General features: G+C 40.1%; 2 protein-coding genes, 1 long non-coding RNA gene and 2 other non-coding genes across 7 annotated transcripts in view; all 5 read right to left on the bottom strand.

The window, feature by feature from the left end:
• myo1g (myosin IG) overlaps positions 1–4948 on the bottom strand; it is a 65032-nt gene extending 60084 nt beyond the window's left edge. Inside the window, exons 1-2 of the mRNA XM_049603226.1 lie at positions 4744–4948; positions 35–243 (exon numbers count right to left, since the gene is read on the bottom strand). Of these exons, the coding sequence (XP_049459183.1) occupies positions 35–243; positions 4744–4838 (304 nt within the window). The 5' untranslated portion in view covers positions 4839–4948. The remainder of the gene's footprint in view (positions 1–34; positions 244–4743) is intronic.
• Positions 4949–9642: 4694 nt separating this feature from the next.
• Positions 9643–16066, bottom strand: si:dkey-154b15.1 (RNA-binding protein 43). Of its 3 annotated transcripts, XR_007451634.1 has the most exons (6): positions 15986–16066; positions 15672–15753; positions 15369–15574; positions 12648–12739; positions 10594–12566; positions 9643–10505 (listed from the first exon to the last, which is right to left on the bottom strand). XR_007451634.1 is itself a non-coding variant. In XM_049603229.1 (5 exons), exons 3-5 carry the CDS (start codon positions 15550–15552, stop codon positions 11418–11420), a joined length of 1425 nt encoding a protein of 474 aa, XP_049459186.1. In that variant the 5' UTR covers positions 15553–15574; positions 15672–15753; positions 15986–16066; the 3' UTR covers positions 9643–11417. The 3 variants fall into 3 exon arrangements, 2 of the variants coding, with proteins under 2 accessions (XP_049459186.1, XP_049459187.1); XM_049603229.1 differs by having other exon boundaries at positions 9643–12566; XM_049603230.1 differs by lacking the exons at positions 15369–15574; positions 15672–15753; positions 15986–16066 and adding an exon at positions 13923–15212 and having other exon boundaries at positions 9643–12566.
• A 1957-nt stretch (positions 16067–18023) lies between these two features.
• LOC125905307 (uncharacterized) lies at positions 18024–20451 on the bottom strand. The gene is made up of 6 exons (XR_007451635.1): positions 20337–20451; positions 20072–20112; positions 19364–19447; positions 18691–18769; positions 18301–18390; positions 18024–18208 (listed from the first exon to the last, which is right to left on the bottom strand). It is a non-coding gene; the product is annotated as an uncharacterized LOC125905307 (long non-coding RNA).
• LOC125905435 (small nucleolar RNA SNORA9) lies at positions 19133–19267 on the bottom strand. Its single transcript, XR_007451653.1, has one exon. It is a non-coding gene; the product is annotated as a small nucleolar RNA SNORA9 (small nucleolar RNA).
• LOC125905433 (small nucleolar RNA SNORA9) lies at positions 19759–19893 on the bottom strand. The gene has a single exon (XR_007451652.1). It is a non-coding gene; the product is annotated as a small nucleolar RNA SNORA9 (small nucleolar RNA).
• Positions 20452–20807: the final 356 nt, after the last annotated feature.

Below are 20807 nucleotides of genomic sequence, written 5' to 3'. Positions count from 1 at the left end.
GATGAAGGGGCTTAGGAGTGCAAAAGAGACAGACCTGATATGACGATGCAGGTATCTTTGGCCCGTCTTTTCATAGCCTTATAGGCAGCATCAGACACTGCATACAGGTGAGGAGGGTTCTCATACAGCTCCCGACCCCGGTACGCATCAATGGTGTCTTTGCCATAAATGTCCATCTGTCTGTACGGGTTAACGGAGACGACTACTTCTCCGATGTAGGTGTAGATACGGCCCTTCTCAAACCTGTCCAAACAACAGAAGATACAAACATACTGATGGCATATCTCACAAAAAATGTGTAGACATATATGTAGATATACTTGATGCATAAATATGTATTAAAGTATTTTTATTTACTTAAACACTCATTTAAGAGGGCAAAGTGACGTTTAGAACCATTTCCCCCATGATGTTTCACACCACCCGTGAAAAAACCCTCGAGATATGAGTTCCATGCAACAATATGGTGATATGTAATTTCCTGACAGGAAGTGACACAAGTGTGTGTACACTGAGAGGCAGGAAATGAAACCTGTGGTTCAAAGGGCGTCACAGCTTTGTGTAACCTCTTGTGGGTTTGTTGAGCTGGGAGAGGTAAGATTGACTCATTGTGTCATGAGGGTTGATGGAGGAAAAATGAAATTTCTTTGTATACTATAAAAGGTGGTCTGGGACTGGACACATAAGCTATGTCACAGTTAAGGGGCTGACCCTTAGAGGTCCATATTTGTAGTTCCAATACATCCTAACAGGACAAGGTTGGTGCAAGGCTGAAATATGGCCTTGTCCCTGAATTTGAGAGACACAACTTGTGTACTGGTCAGCTCTTACTAGATCGTTCATGTGGTTCTTGTTACCCAGTAAAGTTGGGAAATATCATATGACCACAAACTTTTTAACAGGTCATCAGTCATAACAACATGTCAATAAGTCTTAAAATATGATGCATGGTGTTGCTCAGATTCAACAGTATGTAAAGTAGTTGGCTTTTACCTGTTAACTTGGAATTAACAGTCAGTAACAGGCCATTTTTAATTTACTTTTTACTTAAAGGGGAACTACGCCCATTTTCAAAATTCATACATGTCTTTCCTATGGTCTAAGACGATGGAGTGATAAAACTACAAGTTGTAACATCATCATAAAGTCTGGAGCTGCCCCATAGACAATAAAAAGTGACAGATGTTTTAGATGACACTGAGAGCACCCAGGGGAATGTTCTGGGTATATGGGTACATTTTCTGTTTCACAACTGAGAACACTACAATAAAATGAAGCTAATTTTTGAATAAGAAACAAAACAAACATTCTGTGGGTTCACAAAATCAGACCTCCATTCATTGTCTACGGAGCAGCTCCAGACTTTATAACCTATGACATCACAAGTTTGAGACTTCCTCATCTGGTTTCTGGCTTTGAGAGAGAGTAGCTCATGATCTCAAATACTGATGAACTTTCCTCAGCCATGGAAACAGCATATTGGAAGGTGGTGTTCCCCTCTAAGTAAAAGAATATTGACTTCTTTGTGGAAATGTGACACTGTGAAGTCATTCTGATTTGACCACTGGTATTAACATGTAGATGGCCATTTACATTAAGGCCACTTCCCTTATTGATAAACTTAGAATGTCTTCATTATTCAAATTGAATAGGAACATCTGAAAGCACCGTTAGTTTTGGTTTGTGGGAAGCTAGACTTTGTCATTTAGAAAGCAAAAGCTGTTTCAGCCTCAAGTTTAAATTGAGAGTTGAAGGACCCTGCTCTGAAGTGAGACACAGCTAGAGATGATTATGGCTGCATCTGAGGTCATGTTTACATGAAAACAATCCACTGAAAACAGAATCGTTTCTCATTTTTGTTTTGAAAAAAGTTCTGCGTTTAGACAACAACATCTTGATAACAATCGCCGTGCACACAGATCCACAAAAATGACCAAAAACGCTGCAGTATACATGCCAGGCCAGTAGTTGGCGGTGTGACGCTTATGCTTCCTTCTACAGAGTGGGATGTATAAACACACAAAATGGCATCCACACGAACGTTTGTCTGGACGGACGATGAGGTGGGGTTGCTACAGTAAATCTACACTATGATGGGGAAGTGTTGATAAATTCAACAGGGTGAGTAGCACAAGCAGAGCTTGGGTGTCCGCCATTGTTGTTGTGATGGTCAACTTTCTCGCACATGCCTAGTGACTGGAACGGTAATGCGCATGTGCGAAAAGTCTCTTTTCAGAGGAACTGCATATTGCAAGTTTAGATGACAATGGAGACGGTGCCGTTTCCAAAAAATTGCTCTCTGGAACCCGTTTCGAAAATGCCGCTGTCGTGTAAACAATGGGCCAAAACGCAACTAAAGTTTACCGTTTTCAGTTGAAATCGTTGTCGTATAAATGGGACCTGAGTCACTGAGAAGGTTGTGGATATTTTTTTGTTATTGTGACCAGCAGCTCTTCAGGTTGTTCTGTTGGTCATAAAAAAATTCTACACCTCTTTGGCTGCCACAGTTTTTGCCCTCTTTGCCCTCAGAGGCTGATATTTGGCATGAAGTCCAAGTGTTTGGGGGTGTGTGTGAAGGTGTCTGTGTTCATGCCAGCTGGTTAAAAGGAAGGGGGGGGGGGGACAGTGAGAGTGGCCTTTAACAAAAATGTGCATAATCTACAAATGGATTTACAGGGGTGGTGGTGGTTCATGTAACACACACACAAATAGACAAAGAGACAGACATACAAACACACACCATTTAGCCAAATCCACCTTCACAGCTCATGAACCGGTTGTCATCACTAGACTAGTGGCAAGTGTTTGTGAGGCTGTGTGCGAGTGAAAGCAGCAACATGTGGATGCATGTATTTGCGTGGTCACAGCTATTGTGATTTCACACTTGTTTCACAAATATCGCTCGAGAACAGCAAATTATAGGTTTCCTCTGTGTAACAGTTGGGTTTGGTGCCACAAAAAAAATAGAGAAGTCACCCCTGTCTCCTTCCTGGTAATATACTGACCAATCAGGTAACAGGTGACTGAGTCCATGTGAGACTACATCTTATGTGAGCTAGAGGGAACAGCTTGTTGTTGCTTTAAAGGTATCAGTTTAACACTTAAAGTGATGTCTTGGTAATGAAAACAGTTTCACAAGTCTCGATCTCTGGTAGTTTTAGAGTTAAGGCAACAAGTGTGCGAGACTCAATAAAAGGATCACCATCAACATGGATAGATTCCTGAACAGCCCCACCAGGCACAGGCACATGCACAGACACAGTTAACACACACTGACCAGAAAGAGATACAAAAATACCACAAAGAGATGCAAATGAACTGCAAAGAGACAAAGTAAATACAAGAGGGGCAAAACAACCACAAAGAGACACAAAACGACCAAAAAAGACATAAAATTACCTCAAAGAGGCAGAAAAAAAAACTACAAAAAGGGGCAATACAACCAAAAAGAGACAAAGTGATTGCAATGAGACACAAAACAATCTAAAACTACCTAAAAAAAAAACTAACAAAGGAGATACAAAGGACTATGAAAAGACCCAGATTGTCTACAACAAAAAAAAGTGGCAAAAGTGTGTGTTTCCAGTTCTGTGTAGGAGCAGTTGTGGCGCCTTTAACATGTCTGTGCCCGGGGACCTATTATCTCATAATCTGCCCATGACTACCAAGGTGTCTTTGTCCATCAACCCTCATGAAAATCTGTCCAGTTTTCAAGATATCTTGCTGACAGAGAACCCAACATAGGATAAAAAATAGCAGTGTTGATTAGCAACGTTATCCTAACAAGTGAAGACAAACAGTGCAAATACAAAAACAGAAATGCAAACACCTGATCTCACAGGTAGAAATAAAAAAAACAGAGCAGATCATTAAAGTAGTCACATATCAGCAAAAACCTGAGTGCCTGTTTCTGCTCTGCCACCAGACAAGTCTGATCAAGCTGTGTGATGAAACTCTACATACATTATTCACACACCAAAATAGGCAGACAGACGCCAAGAAGTGTAACTATGTGAAAAATGTTAATTTAGAGCCACCTGCTGCGCACACGTCAACAGAGAGTGTGAATTCTAGAGAAATGTAGAGCTTTGCTGCCGGGGAAAACCGTGTGATTTTTCACATTTTGAACTGAGAACATGAAGCCCCTGCGAAAGACACCAAGGAAGTGAGAATGGACACTGTCTGGACTCAGAGACAATTTCAAAATCCCCAAAGCTTTACACCAGGGATGAGCAGAAAGGTCACAGAAGAAAATAAAAGTTATATTAACTTGAACCGGTTTGCTGAGATCAGCTGTGTTTTCTGGTAATGTTCCATGTGCTTCATTGGCTTCACATGACAGGCGGTGTGATGTCGTGCCATGATGATCACATTAACCACAAGTTTATATCTGAACCCCGAGGGTGAGCGGGAAAGGTAGAAGTGACTCATGCTTGTCTCTTTTTTGTCTTTATGTCCTCTGTTACTTGAGAGATGTTGTCAAGATAATGTCAGCTTGATAATGTAGGGGTACTATGACAAATTCTTTTTTTGTTTTTGTAGGCTTGTGTCAGAGACAGTTGAGTATAACAATGTATATCTTTATCTTACTTATCCAACACTAATTTTAACATAGATATTAAAGAACATGCAGTTTTTCTTCATGTAAGAGGGATGTATGAATCGTTACCCGCTGCATCTCTGACACCCAGCTGCCTGCCTCCCCTCCCTTCCTCCTCTCTAAGAGTATCTCAGGCCTCTTACCTCAACTTTAGATTCTCCATAAACTGCTCCATCGTCACCTCGTCAAGCAGAACAAAGTCTGACTTCCCAAACTCCAGGCCCTCCAGCTCCGCCATCCCTGTCTGTGTTCACCAAACACACTAAAAATAAAAGGACGGACAAGACACAGAGGAACAGAAAGCAGCTCAAGGAAGAAGAAAGAGAAGTATGGTCGACTTCTGGGGCCCGGTAGTGCAGACAGTGTGTGTGTGCTGTGGGCGTGGCGAGCTCTCTGGTGGTGGATTCTAGGGTGTGCTTAGTCGAGTCACAGAGGGCTGTGGTCTACAAGCTACAGCACGTCATCCTGTCAGTCAGCCTGAAACCTCATGCAGATCTGTATAAATAGCAGGAGGCTATCTTTAAGAGCTCATACCACTTCTGCATCCTCCTCTATCGCTCTCTTCCTGTCACAAGGCCTTCAAATATCTAAACAGACTGTGACTCTCACTGTAAGGCTTCACTATTTACTCTGCTTTTGTGTATCTTTTCTCCCCAGAAACAGGAACCCATATCTGACATACTGCCAGACAAGGGCAGTTAACCTTGCGAATTTGGGGGTAGAAAATGGCCTTTATCTCCTGGGAAGGATCATGGCATTTCCTTTCTTAACTTTGCATTGGCAGAGCAACGTGTCCCTCAGGGGTTTCTCTAAACCAAAGGTTCCCAACTCCCAGCTGAGCCGAGCTGCAACGTGAGAAACTTGTGCTTTCAGATGCTGGAGCTAAAAGGTTTCGTCGTACAGTTTGTCATGTAGGACAAATGTAAGTGTGGGTGTATGTGATAAAGTTCAGAATGTGTGCTGACTAATGCAGTTGATTTCAAAACCACTTGACCTTTTTCTTGAAATCAAGAACCTTTTCACAAATTTTTCAAGGTAGTTTTTCCTCCACAGGAACACTGGTAAAAAATTTGGGGTCTTGAGTTACAAGACAATTACTGTGGAAGGACATAAGACAAAGCTGAATGAAGCTATCCTGTGATTAAGGGTCGTGTATAGACATTACTTCATTTGTAAGGGGTCAAAAGGCACCAGTTTTCTTCTGTGTAGTTGATTACAATTGCAGAGATATTTAAAATCAGCAAACTTGTTAATTACTGTTGTCTTTTCAGCCATAACTTTTACAACTAAAGATGCACCGATCAGCCAAAACATTAAAACTACTGACAGGTGAAGTGAACAACACTGATCATTGTGTTACAATGCAATGTTCTGTTGGGAAATCTTGGGTCCTGACATTTGTGTGGATGCCACACCAGTGCAGACCATGCAACCTCCATTATGGCAATTGCACTCCCCAGTAGCTGTGGTCCCTCCAGCAAGACAATGCACCATGCCACGCCACAGAAACTGCTCAGGAATGGTCCGAGGAATAAGACAAAGCGCTCAAGGCACCAACCTGGCCTCCAAATTCCCCGAATTCCAGTCTGATCAAACATCTTTGGGACATGCTGGTATCCCACCTCACATTGTACAGGACTCAAAAGATCTGATGGTAATGCCCCGATGCCAGACACCAAAGGACACCCTCCAGAGGTTCAGTGTCCATGCCTTGACAGGTCAGAGCAAAGTCTGGTCTAAGGAGCACCCACCGTGGATTGGAGGTACCCCTAGGGTACCAGCACGTCCCTCAAATGTTCGAACAGGTTGGGATCTGGGGTATTTGAGGTCTCGCCACATTCCTTGGGTCATTCCTGAGCAGTTGTTGTGCCGTTGCCATGAGGGGGTTTACTTGGTCTCCAATGGTGTTTGCCTGGGTGGAGCACCTCAAGTAGCATCTACATGAATGCCAAGACCCAAGGTTTCCCAGCAGAACATTGCACTGTAACAAGACGATCAGTGTTATTCACTTCACCCACCATTGGATTTAATGTTTTGGAAATGTTTTGATTAGGAAAAATTAAAGAGTTAAAGATTAAAATAATATTAATAATAATACTAAATAAATAAATAAATTAAGATTTATAAACTAAAATGCATAAAGATTTAAAAATAAATCATTTAAAAGCATTAGAAAGTAAAAAGAACATATAATAGAAGAATTAAAAGAGTAAAAGAAATCGGTTAAAAGCTAAATTAAAAAGGTGAGTCTTGAGCCTCCTTTTAAAAACATCAACAATCTCTGCAGTCCTGATGTTCTCCGGCAGGCTGTTCCATAAGTGAGGGCCATAATGGCTGAATGCAGCCTCCCCATGGGTTTTAAACCTGATATCATTTAAAATCTTTAAAAGGGCTGTCTCTGTACTGTGGTTCATCCTAAAACCAGATTGATATTTCTCTAAAATACTGTTTCTTTTTAAAAAATCATTTACTTGGTTAAAAACCAGTTTTTCTAAAATCTTACTTAAAAACGGTAAGTTGGATACAGGTCCGTAATTTTTAAAAATGTTGGGATCTAAATTACTCTTCTTCAGAAGGGGCTTCACCCCACCCCACTTAGAGGTGTTCAGTTTATGAACAAATCTTTATCAGACAAATATTTGATGTGAGCTAAATGAAGTTATTTGAATCAGCAGAGTGATTCATGAGGTCCATCTCTAATCTGTATACCTCTCAGCATTGTGTGAAGGTCAAGATGCACTGATGTGATGAGCTTGACCTTTTGTCCCTCACAGTCAGCTGCTGGCAGTTTGCCAATGCAACATGTTACAGCAGTGTGTGTTTATCTTTCCAAACACAGGCTGAATGACACAGCTCAGCTCATGACTCAGATGGGTTTTTCTCCATGACGAGCGAAGTCCACGGCTGTATTGTCCGTTTCATGAATAGAGTCTGTGATGAGGATGAGCAGCCACTTTGTATGGAAACCCTTAAAAATGTTTAAGTTGTGTGTTTACACAGCCTACGTGCATTTTTGAAATTAAATTCTTACTAATGCTGGATGATACTCTTACTTGTTTAGGTCAGTCCTTTCTCTTTAAATGTAAAGGCTTGGTTCACCAAAATTACAAAAAGATAAACTTTTTTTTTTATTTACACCCAGTGGAATTTAGCCATGAATGCTGTATTTGTCCAGGTTTTGAAATATCTTGAAAGTGAATGGAATTTTTATTTGTGGCGCTCAAAAACACATTAGACAATCAAAGAAATTATTTGGTCCATTTTGTCAGGTTTGTGTATTTCAGTTACATAAAAATTCCATTCAATTGAGTCAAGTAACTCTGACATAAAACCAAAAAATATAATGTGTTATAAAATCTAATAAAACTGAGATGAACACACTATGAGAATCTATGTGACTACAGTGCCACAAATGTACCTAATTTACTTTAATGTTTATGTAATTGCTGTTAATGAAAATCTGTGTATTTCAAATACTGTACATTGAATTAACTTAAAGTTTGTGTAAATTCTGTTAAAAATTCTATGTATTTCAAATATTTGAAGTAGAAGTTAAGAAGTGCATTCAACATATCTGAAATACACAGAGTTTTATTAACAGTAATTAACTGATTACATAAATTATATAAATTTGGTACATTCTATGAGATATAGTTACATACTTTTTTTGTCTATTCCTCTACATTTTATTTGATTTATTTACATGAATAATACTATTTTGGTTTATGTTAGGAGCACCTGCTTTAATTGGATGGAAATTTTATATCTAAGTGAAATATGTAAACTTGACAAGATGGACCGAAATAAAGACACTCATTCATTCATTCATTCATTCATTCATTCATTCAATTTCAGAGACAGACATCTCAAAACCTTAGCCAATAAAACTAAAACCTATCTGGCAAGTTTTGGGTAAATTAAGGATTGGATTACTGGACAAAAAAGTCCCACCTCAAGGTGCACTTTCCTTTATCCAAGGTTGAAACAGCAGAGACACAGTTCAAAGCTCAGGAAAAGCTGGTAATAGCCCTTAATTTGCCCGGTCAAGTTACTATTTGCAAGGTGAACGATGAATGTTGATGCTTAGTTTTTAAGTAAACACAGACAAGTAGTGCTAAGTGGGCTAATGAACAGATCCATCTCCATGGCACCTGAGCAAACTCGATGCAGTGATGAAGACTTTTGAGTTGAGGTTGTTTTATCCATCCACAATTCTTTTTTAAGACTGAACTTTGATGCTTGATGTTTTTGTAATTTGGGGGATAAAACCTTTAATCAGCCAGTTAACCTGCCAAATAGACAATTAGTTTAATAGTTTGTCTTTATGTTTCCTTGGTTTTAGCTAAGCAATATATACATATACATCTATACACACATATATAGTGTCCTTGGTTTTGGCTAAAAGATAATGTTGTAATAATCTATCGTGTTAGGTTTTTGAGATACCATGGCAACAGACAAACACGAACAGGGGAAACCCACTGCACTAAGCTTTGTGTTGGTGATTTCTCATCAGACTGATTTTTATTTTAGGGATTACTGTTTACAGAAAGGCATATGAGTCATACTTACAGTCAGCAGTGGAGCCCCCTTTAAATGGTCTCTTTAATGCACACTTGATACAAACATCAATTGGAAAAATGATATGAGTAGAGGGACTTTACCTTCAAAATGAAACATTTTGATTTGTCATAAATAAATAACACCTACCTACTGCAGAGCATTCATCTGCCTTCACAGCCTGTTCTTTTTTGCCGCTTTCAATTTTTTCAATGCCGTAAATGCAATAGTATCCAGCCCAATATCCATTTACCCTTCCTGTAAATACACATGCCTGTTAGATCCTCATCAGTCATACGTACTTCCTCTCTCAGGTTCAGTCGACTGTCGAAGACTGTTTCACTTCCTGCTCATGCTTCCTCTCACTATTTTCTGTCTCCATGTAGATGTGGTGTTCAGGTGTTTCAGTAACAAACAACATTAACATTAATGACAACAGCCCCAGATGCACAGTGTAACTATGGTAAAGCACAAACATGTAATTATTCTCATTATCACATTTATTTAACACTCAAAGATCCTTCAGATTACCCATAATATTAATGTTAGTGTTTTCCCATTTACACACATTACATTTTAAGCCATTCAGTTTATAATTTCCCGATCACCAGTCATTACACTGCAAGCAACTAGCAATGGTGAAATACAACTTTGCAAGAGAAGTCAGTCACAGGCTTCAAATAACTGATTGTTCTTGTGACAGAAGATGTCGAATAATGTATTATTCAAATACAATGAATATTTTGACATCAGAGTCATCATCATGAGTCTAAATCAGTATATTGCACTACATGACAACAACATTCATCAATCTGACAGATCAATTTGTATTTTTCACTTCAACTATAATCATTAAGCAGAGCTGAATAAAAAAAGTCCAAACCAAACTACAAGGCACAATCGATATATCTGTATGGCTTATCAACTAATTGTAGCTTAATACAAATACGGTATATTATACAGCTGTAGAAACAGCTATCCTTGCTCTCTCCAGGAAACTGTCAAAGCACATGACCCCAAAAATGCCACAGCTTGAACAGACAAGATATAAAGTGTTAATTAAAGCTGGGTTGGGCAGTTTTATTTTGGATTCATTGGGCCAAAATATTATAATAGACTTATAACATATTGTAATTCAAGTGGTCTGAGAGAACACTAGACTTCTGCACCTCCTCTTGGCTCTTTTTTCAGGCTTTAAAAAATTTAAGCAGTGACAGGAGATTTTTCAGGGAGGGCGCTCCTATTGGCTGCTCTTAAATGCAGATGCATGCAGGGAAATCCTGATTCAATGGCGAAGAATCTTCAGAAAAAGCTGATGTTCCAGCATTGGCAACAACTGCCTACACTGCAGAGCAATGCAAAAAAGGAGTTATCAAAAAGAGGATCTAAAAGAGAGTCTAATAGAGATGGAAAGAAAATGTTGCTAACATTACCTAGAGCCTTAAATCGCTGTGTTCTCTACCTCACCTGGAGGAGAGCTGGCAGGAGCTCCAGAGATGGACCCCCAGTCAGAGGCCGCAGCAACCTGAATCCAGCCAACACAAACCTCAGCTCCAGGGAACTGAACAGCACTGGATCAGCAAACTTTCTGTTGCTGCTGTTACACAGGTTAGACCTGATGATTCCACTGGCCACCAGCCTGCTGTAACACCTGCCGCTGGGGGGTTTGCACTGACTATTGCCACTCTCTCTCCTCCTGAGGAAGCAGTCCACAGCGGTAGGGAGTGAGGCGACATGACAGTGGAGTGTCTACCTCTATCATGAAACTCTATCATGAAACAGGATCAAATAAATTAATATATAGGAAACACTGGGTTACTGTATGAAATGCGTATGTCTGTGGTTGTCTGGTGGGAGGGGCTTACAGAGAGGGAGGAGTAGGAGGAGGAGGGTGGATTTTCAAATTGTGCACGTTTTTGCCTCCTCCAGATTTCTACCTACCCCAGCTTTAATGAGCTTAAAAGGTGCTGGTAGGCAGGGCTGGTTACCTTTGGACAGAGCAAGTTGTGTCCTCATTTCCAGTCTTTATGCTACGGTCAAATATCAGTATTGCTATTGGCCTCCAGAATCCAGTATCAATCACACTTTAGGATACAACGCCATGCACCTGCATACTCAAACCTATTACTCAGTATGGCATACAGCAGGTATTTATGCATGGTCAAAAAGTAGTGCTTAAGATGTAACCTGAGACAAGATGAGTAAAGTTTCAGTGCTGTTTTTCTACCTTCGTGAACATTACTTCATTGCTCTTTTGTCATTTTTTCATATTTTTAAACTTTTTCTTTATATCTTTGAAATTTATTAATTCCATGAAGAATTTCTTGGCTGATCTAGGAGGTGGACGTCTGCTTTCTGTCTCTTGCTCGTTAACCCTTTGTGCCCGGGTTTTGTCGTGGGTCTCAGAGTGGCTTCTTCTCTTCCAACCTCCTCGACCAAAAGCCTGCTTGGCCTCAGCAGCTTTCTGTTTATCATCTTGGTAGTGTGGCGGAGAGTAACCAGCAGCTCCTGCAGGAGATGGATTAGCATTGGCACCACTATCTCTTTCTGTGTGCTTGCGACTGAGTGGTGGCAGAGAGCTGCTCCTCCTACTGGAGCTTCTGTACGATGTCCTTCCTGTACGTCCCGACTGGTCAGCCGTCCTCCCTAACAGCCTCTGCTGTAATTCGTAGCTCTCACCAGATGGTCCGATCAGGTGAAGGTGATCATTCTTCTGACATACCAGCACTAAATTGTACACGTTTTTGTCTTTCCGAATTCTCTCCAAAAGAGCCTGGCCATCATGATCCACATGTTTCAGAGGAACTTCCTGTGTGCGCAGCGACTTGTTGAGATCATTCAGGAGGCTCTGAAGTTTACCCACAGCTTTCCTCGAGCCATTCCCCAGTAAAGTGATGTTGCAGCTGTCACCAACTTCACGCACATCCATTCTAACATCATGGCTGACCAGGATTGTGTCAATGTCTCTTTTCCTGAGTCGGTCTGCGTAGCTAAACACATCTGCATCAACGACAAAGGACTCCCTTCCAGACCTGAGTGAGCCACGCAGGGTTAGATGTTTGAAGGGCGCCCAAGATGAGGAGGTGGTGGGTGAAGATGGAGAGGCATGCTGAGGTTTGTCTCGGCCTCTGCCACCATTTGACATCAACCTGTTACTGTTGTAGTGTTTGGAAATGGCTCCAGAGGAAACCGTTGGGACGGGCCTGATGTCTGTCTTAGTTTGCGCTTGAAGAATTTGCTCCAAAGACGCCTTCACAGCCTTCAGTTTCAAAAACGACCCCTTGACACGCACCTGATCGCCGCTCAGATCTGTCAACTCAAAGCCATGTGACCTGAGGATTCTTCGCACCTCTGCCTCATCGGGGAAAGTACTTAAATTTACTGTTGCCTCCACTGGTAAATCCACCTGAGAACAGACAGACACACAAATGAATTCTGGGAGAGTAAAGGATGAATCGGACCTAACATAGTGTGTTATCTCAGTTACCTCAGTATGCTCAGGTGCTTTCACTGTCAGATGGTATTTTTGATTATTCATTTCCAACACATGGGGGCTCCTCTGCAATACTCGAGCAGCAACTGTGGAAAGAAATACAGAATTGGACTTGATTTTTGCCTGTGCAGAGACAAATAGAAAAAACTAAAATCTCTGTTTTTGCTGGTGCTAACCTTTTCACTTTAATGTGATATTACACATACATGAACTGAAATTGCAAGTTGATCTCCTGTTTTTATTTTTTGAGTATGAAATATATAGTTTTACATTTGTCCTATACAACCCAATTTAAGTCTTGATTCTTAATTTTGTGTTTTTGTTTTCCTACTTCCTTGCATTTGTTTATTGTTAGTCCTCTCATTTTGATTTTACAATACTTGAACACATTACAGGCCTACACTTCTAGTATCTATTGGAGATGATGTATTGGTTGTGTTTTGCATTTCTTGTGAACTGCCTGTTTTATTCCTTATTCCTTATTTTTATTCATTAAGAAATGCAAATGCATAAAACAAAGAGTGGGCACTACGCTTCCTCAGTGCCACTGTCCTGATATCAGCCATAACCTGCAAGTGAGTGTGGTGGTTTGCTGTTAATGCTCTGAATGTTGCATATAGAACCTTAAATTATGATCCATGTACGCACATAATATTGTGAAATGGGCAATTCTGCAAAATGAATACTTTTATTTTTTGGTACTTTCGGTATAATTGGATGTTAATACTTTTGTACTTTTACATGAGTAAGATTCAGCATGCAGGACTTTTACTTGTATTTCGGGGCTACACTCTGGTATTGCTAATTCAACTTGAGTAAAAGATCTAAATACTTCTTCCCCCGCTGGCTGAAGGGCACAAAAGACATACAGAAGCCTTTACTCCTCTCTACAGATGGGATACTTTATAATTACAGATTAATGTGGTGAGACTACACTGCTAGAAGACAGCTACTGAAACTTCGACCTACAGTATGTTTATGACACCATTATTCACATTGCTGCAGCTCCTACTGATGGTCAGTAGGGGGAGACAAAGGCAACAGATTAGTTTATAAGCTGTCCACTTCTGATCCACTTTAAATACCATAAAGTGTTGACCATGTTGAAGAGTAAAGGAGGTCTAAGTGTTCCTGATATATATTTATATTACCTTGCATACAATGCCAGATTTCCCATTGTATGGGGTTATAGCACTAAAACCTGGAAGCCAAATTGGGATTGGTTAGAGGAACAGATAATTAAAGACCATAATAAACATATATCCTTACCATCATTATGGTACTGTCCTAAAGATATGGCAGGCATAGACAATCCAGTAATTAGGTGCTCCATTGGCATAGTGAAGCTCGTGCACAGAAGGCTAGGCATTGTGGGGAGCTCCCTTCCCTCCTGCCCACTATGGAGTAACCCTCTTATTTCAGCAAGCGGCCACCCTTTAAACATTTCTTCTATGAAAAATTGTGGATTACATACTTTAGGGCAAGTTGTGAAGGATAACACCACGATACCTTTCTCTGAAATGTTATCGAAGTTTAATATGAATAATTCCAATTTCCTCTCCTATCTCCAGCTTAAGGCTGTTATTACCAAAATATCCTCAAAAGGATCAAGTGTGTGTAGTCGTGAACACTTAAACAAAACCCTAAAAAAACTTGTGGGTGGAAAAGGTCTGGTCTCAGGCATTGAAAATTACTACTCCTATCGTCCTCCAATACCAACACTAGGGCTCAGACAAGGTGGGAGGAAGATTTAGGTATCTCACTCTCCCAGCATGAATGGGACAGAATTTGGAATAACTCTCTATCTTTTACTAAATGTGCACGTTTCAGGATTATCAATTTTAAAATCTTACATAGAGTTTACATCATGCCCTATAAGCTAAAAAAGATGGATAACTCTGTTTCAGACCTATGCTGGCATGGCTGTGGGGAGGTAGGCACCCTGGCCCACTCCCTTTTGTTCTGTCCTGCTGTCAAGGCCCTCTGGGATGCAGTCAAAGCCACAGTGCCCCAAATTTTAAATACTAAACTGACCCTTTCTCCAGCTACATGCCTGTTAGGTGTTCAACCGATTGGCATTAACTCTTCAACTGCACAAAAAATTGTCTCACTCGCATGTCCTGCAACTAAACGTATAATACTCATGAATTGGAAAGTTAGAAACCCCGACTGTTTTAACATCCTGAAATGGCTGGATGAATTTTTAAATCTTGTAAGCATGGCAAAGGCTGCTTCGGCATTGTTGGACCTTCACAAGAGGGAGGATGGCTTATGGGACATAATTAGAAACTTTATGACAGCACAGCACCTTGCCCCCACCCCAGCATAATGTGGTCCCATTGAATCAAGGCCTTTTGCCCACTAAGACTGTTAACAGGGCTTTTTGTTGATGTTCCTAGTGATTGACTGTTATCCAGGTGACTCCTTGTAATGTCTGCACCTAAGTTCCATCCATATTGTCTCCCTCCACTCCATACGTCTCCCTCAGGAAATATCATGTGTGTGAGGTCAAGACTTTTACAGTGCTTGCACACACTGCTAACTCAGTGTTACCTACTTATTGTTTTGTACTGCATCCCCCCCCCCCCTCCCCCGCACTGTCCTGCGTCTGTTTGTATATTGTATAACCCCTAATAAAATCTAAATATATTAAAAAAAAAAAAAAAAAAATACCTTCCCCTCCACCTAAAATTCATGCTCCCCACCATGACTTACTCTCTGGCTTCTTAAATATGATGAAAGCCTGCCCGGGCTGATAGCAGGGGTACAACACCCTCTCCACATCTCCTCCTCCATGTCTGGTTTTGAGGAAATACAGTTGCAGTTTAGCACATGTCCTCTCAGCCGGTGCAACATCTGGCACGCCCAAAACCTCAATCATATTTCCCTTTTTCTCCATCCTCACGTCGGTGTTGGAGATACTGTGACAGCAAACATAAACACTTGTTATAAATCATACTGTCCACTTTGTACTGGTTAGATTTATGTTAGGCCTACATGATGATATTTTGAGGTTACCTGAAACTTCAATTCCAGGTTTCATCGAAAGTGAAAGTAATGCGGCTCTCGGCGCCCGCAGCTTCTTTTATACTTCTGGAAACTAAAATTAATGCCGGTGAAAGAGCGAATGCAGCGGTTAAAGTAGTACAGGCAAGAATCACACTCTTTGCAAAGTTAAATCTTGCTTTTTTTCTGATCGAAAATATCCGCCAAATACTTTAGAAATACTACCGAGTGAGTTTAGTGTCGACTGATTAGTTAACTCGATAACATTTCTATTACAGGGAAACATACCGCGACTAATTCAAACTGAATTGACAGTGGTAACTTACTTTAAAGCTCACTCCCGATAACTTCATGATTCACTTCACTTTGTTTTTAATCAGTGCGCGATGAAACCGAAAGTAATGACGTCATTTCCGCTCCAGCTTTACAGTTTATTACTCCACAATATAATACAAAATTCCTTCTCATCATTTTGTATTGAGTAAGGTATTACATACTTGTCTGCATTTAGGGTCTCTGGGTTTTTTATATATGATAATGATAATAACTTGGCCAATGTTTCAATTAATCAATCAGTTCAGTAACGGGTAAGAAAACCCTTCACATTTCATAGAGATTGCATCCATACATACATGCATAAAGTAACACACTATAAGGGTGAAATTAAGTTATATTAAAGGGTTCGTTCGTTCATCTTCTAATTCACACTCAACATTCACACCTACGGACAATTTAGAGTTATCAATTAACCTAGTCCTATGTCTTTGGATTGTGGGAGGAAGCCGGAGTGCCCGGAGAGAACACACGCTGACACGGGGAGAACATGCAACTCCACAGAAGGGCTCCCACGCCCGGGATCGAACCGGCAACCCTCTTGCTGTGAGGCGAGAGTGCTAACCACCACACCACCGTGCCGCCCCATATTAAAGGGTTTCATCATCTAATTTAATATATATTTAAAGTGACTGTCGCTGGTCTTTGTTTGCGCTCTCTCATAAAACCCACCTTTGGTTTGCACTCAGTGAATCATTGATCAGGTTTATTGCCAAATAGGCTAGACTGTCCCATACAAGTGATTTCCCTTTGAGTTATGCCTAACTGTGAAAATTATATCTAAAGTAAGAGAGATAACAAGAGTACGGTAAAAAAAAAAAAGTCATCCAATCATTAATATAAAATTAATGTTAAAATGTTAAGTGAAAACAGCTGTACATGATTTAAAATGAAGAGAGTTGAATTAAACTCTAATGCAACCAATACCTTTACAAAGAGGTGTTACTTATGTTTTGTCCATTTTTCAATTACAAACATGAAGTGGTGGGAAAAATTAGAAACACATTTATTATATTGCACCCAGTACAACACCACTGCACATTACAACCTCAGCAATAAACATCAGATAACACCTCTCTTGCAGTATAATATTATGCTAATAAAGCTGAAACTATGACTGATCTGAGTACCTAATAAAGTGGCCAGCAGGTATATATCACGGCATGAAAGCCTTAGTAAGCACTTTTTAATGGTATTTGTTATTGGGCAGTGATTTGCAACCTCGGTCCACAGATCATATTTTATTCAGTATATCTGCTGTAAATTTGGTAGAATTTATCTACATCCATAAAAGAACTAACATAGTTTAATTCTTACTTATAATAAGCAGAATAAAAACAAACTGTAGGTCAATACCACACAACTTGCAGTAAGAAAGCCCTCCTAGATTTTAGAGCATTTTATTTTGCCAATGACTCGCTCTAAAACCTAGTTTATACACGGTGCAATAGTGCCCTCACATGGATCTTTGTAGAATTACACATTGTTTCAGAACAAAATAAGGTCAGTATTTTAAAGCCTTACGTCCTCCAAGACTGTTAAGGCAAAAAGCTAACCACCTTAATTTCATAATCAGATTTAATGTGACCACAGTTGAGTCTCCACAGATTATAATATTACAAATGTTCCTGTCAAACATGTTTTTCCTCACAATGTCAATGTAAATTGACAGGCTTGGTGATAGTCTCTAAAGAGTCACCAGGAATAACTGCATGCGAGTAATCTCAGTTACAAATTCAACTAAAATGATGCATTTGTCATGTAATCAGGACAGGAAATTAAGTATCATGTTTTTATTCAAACCTTTCTCCAGTTTCTGGATTTTAATTAGTCTTTTCTTCACCAGATGGCCACAATCCAGAATCCTGATGATCACCACAGTCTAATGTGATAAATGTAACACCAGCTTTACCCTGAATTTATTTCTTGTTCAATGATAATCCAGAGACACCATTACTCTTTCACCCACTGTTTTCTTTACCAACTAACAAAATATTATTCTCTGACCACCAATCAAGTTACAACCACACATGCTCAGAACGATGTTTATTTCAAGTGTTTCTCGTCAAACCCTTGCACAATATAATTTGAATGATTTTACCATCAACATAAATCTTTCTTCTCTCTTCCCTGTTACAGAAGTTTACTGCAGATGCACAAATGTGATCATTGTTTCCTTCAGCAGATGAACTGGCTCTCCAACTCTCTGGATAAACCTGCAGACAAAGAAGACATTGTTATCAACTCCTTACTGTAAAAAACAGACAAAGCTCCATCGGGGTGATTTAGGGTAAAACGTAATCTTTACCTGCATTGAAGTCTGGTCATGTTGGTGAATTCCCTGAAGTTTGCAGCTCTAATGCAGTGTCACATCATTGATCCACATGGCCAGTGAAGCCTTAGAAAGAATAAAAGCAGTATTTCTAAAATGCTTAAAACACTTTTGTACATTTATGTTTATACATTGGACACAACACTGTCCAATAACCTGACTGGGCTGGTCTATGTACAGTGAGTTAAGAGTACAGCAGCATCAGAGTATACAAGAAAATGACAAGAAAAATATAAAATGTTTGAGTTCAGTTAATCACTTGTTGCTGAATTGATCTAGATCACGACTATCCAGGTCTGATCGACGTTTAGTGATGTGTTGCTGGTTAAAAAAAAAAAAAAAAAAAAGTTAAAGAGGTAAACATACCATTTCACCTTCCTTGAAACCATGACATGTCAGACTTCTGCACTCAATGCCTCTGAACATAGTGCTGAACCTCCCACTCCTGTAAAGCAAAAAAAAAAAAGATTCCAGTCGAGCTAACAGATGACACTGGAGCACAACAAGCATGTCATTGAAACCTAAACCTCTGTTTATACTCGTGACAGACACCACGACACAGGCCTCTGTAAACTGTACAAAAGCTATAAGCATGCAAGAGATGAAAACTCCAGGGTGTGTGCAAAAGAAATATTCTGTAGATAAGCGGGCGGGTGCTTCGTTACAAAAATTCACAGAGGTGCACAAGCAAGTGCTGTACAACTTTTAGAGCCTTTATGTTCAATGCAAAAGAGGCAATGACATTATTTTTGGCACGCAAACCTTGTGCCAGAGACACTACAGCAAGAATAAACCTAAATTCAGATGAAAATGTTGGAGGTTTACCTATAACCCTGCCATGAAGAGTCACAGCAGGGCCTCAAACAGCCTCACATCTCTCTAGCAGACACTACAGGAAAGATCAGAGCCACCGCAGGCTGAGCCTCGCTGGAAAGGTCTGCACATGTCCATTCATCCAAGATAACGTAGCAGTATTGAGAAGTATACAAAATGACAGAGGTTTTCAGGCCACATGTTCTTTAAAATTACAAAAACTTACTCATCAAGCTCAAAGTCATTCTTGAGGATCAGATGTCAGTCAGGAGGTCTGAGTGGTGCGGGGCCTGGCTTCACCTTTGCAGACCTGACAGAATAAAAACGGAACTTCAAACATTCTGCAGTTTGACGAAGTTTACGTAAAGGTAACATCACACATCATGTGCCATGAAGGGATGAGAGTTCAACAGCTTGTGTAATGAAGCGAAACTGACTTCCCCTCAATAGTGGATTAATTTGCATGATAAAAGCAGATGGCTGCAAATGTCAATATCAAAAATATGTCTTCTGCACAACTGCAGTCTCTAGTGAAATCCACTGATATGACATGCCTGCATCACCTCATGGCACAAGGTTTCAGGTAGAGAAAGTCACATTCAAGGTGTATTTAACACTTGAGATTGTCTGAGGTTTACCTATAACCCTGCCATGAAGAGTCACAGCAGGGCCTCAAACAGCCTCATATCTCTCTAGCAGACACAACAGGAAAGGACATAACCACTGCAGGCTGAGCCTCGCTGGAAAGGTCTGCAGAATTAACTGTATAATACAGAACAGTCACTCTGAAGTCTGCTATTTAAAAGCTTTCATGTTGTTCCTGTGTGAGCAACGTGCAGAGTTCTTCACATCCCACCCAGTACATTCACATGGGCTGCCTGGGAGGCATTGCTGCTGCCAAACTGATAAAAGTAAGAATAAAAAGCGTCTTTACCTTGTCATTTTGATGCTGGACGCTGCAGACATGCCTTCAGTCTGTGAACACAGAAAATAGATGACAGCTGTTATAAACTTAGTTAATATGTTTGTGATACAACGAGTAGAAGCGGCGGCATGTGACTGATTTTGACCATTTAAGAACATTTCCTCAACAAAACCGCCATTTTGTCACAGCTTGATGCCTCTGGTAACATTTCACAAAGTTAAAACTTCAAACATTTTGTAATTTAAGTCGGATGGTAGACGATTATTAAATTTACCTCAGGTCGACCACTCTGGAGCCGTCTGCTCGTGCTTCTTCTTCTCCTTCTTGGTGTTTTTGGCGGGTGGCAACCAACGTTGAAGTGCATTACCGCCACCTACTGTGTTGGAGTGTGGACCAGCGTTATCACTCTATTTCAAAACAAAAGCACTAAAATAACAAAAAATAAAAAAATAAATAAATGGAAAGAAAAATAGATAAATAAACAGTTTCAACTCGACTAAATCCTTCTAATTAACCCAGTATCATTTAAAAACTTGAAAAGACCTCCTACACCAACTGTTAATACATTCTTCAGTGTCAGCTCCTCCTGTGCAGTCCTGACTTCTCTTTAATAGTTCACGTTCATGTGAATATTTTGGGCACCACAAAATAACATGCTCCACTGATTCTACTTCCTGACAATGCTCGCATAGCCCTGAGGGATGTTTCCCTATCAGGTGCAGTGTCTTGTTTATTCCAGCATGTC

This window comes from Epinephelus fuscoguttatus, linkage group LG17 (assembly GCF_011397635.1).
Source record: "Epinephelus fuscoguttatus linkage group LG17, E.fuscoguttatus.final_Chr_v1".
NCBI lineage: Eukaryota > Metazoa > Chordata > Actinopteri > Perciformes > Serranidae > Epinephelus > Epinephelus fuscoguttatus.
The sequence above is the reverse complement of the archived record's forward strand: the minus strand, read 5'-3'. Positions and strand labels throughout refer to the sequence as shown.

What these genes read in the sequence shown, in the direction of transcription:
- si:dkey-154b15.1 (XM_049603229.1), bottom strand. Translation starts at nt 15,552, where the DNA reads ATGGAGAAAAAGGGAAATATGATTGAGGTTTTGGGCGTGCCAGATGTT. An exon ending in CATATTTAAGAAGCCAGAGA is followed by an intron (nt 12,740 to 15,368) that starts GTAAGTCATGGT and finishes TTCTTTCCACAG; the next exon opens with TTGCTGCTCGAGTATTGCAG. An exon ending in AAGCACCTGAGCATACTGAG is followed by an intron (nt 12,567 to 12,647) that starts GTAACTGAGATA and finishes GTCTGTTCTCAG; the next exon opens with GTGGATTTACCAGTGGAGGC.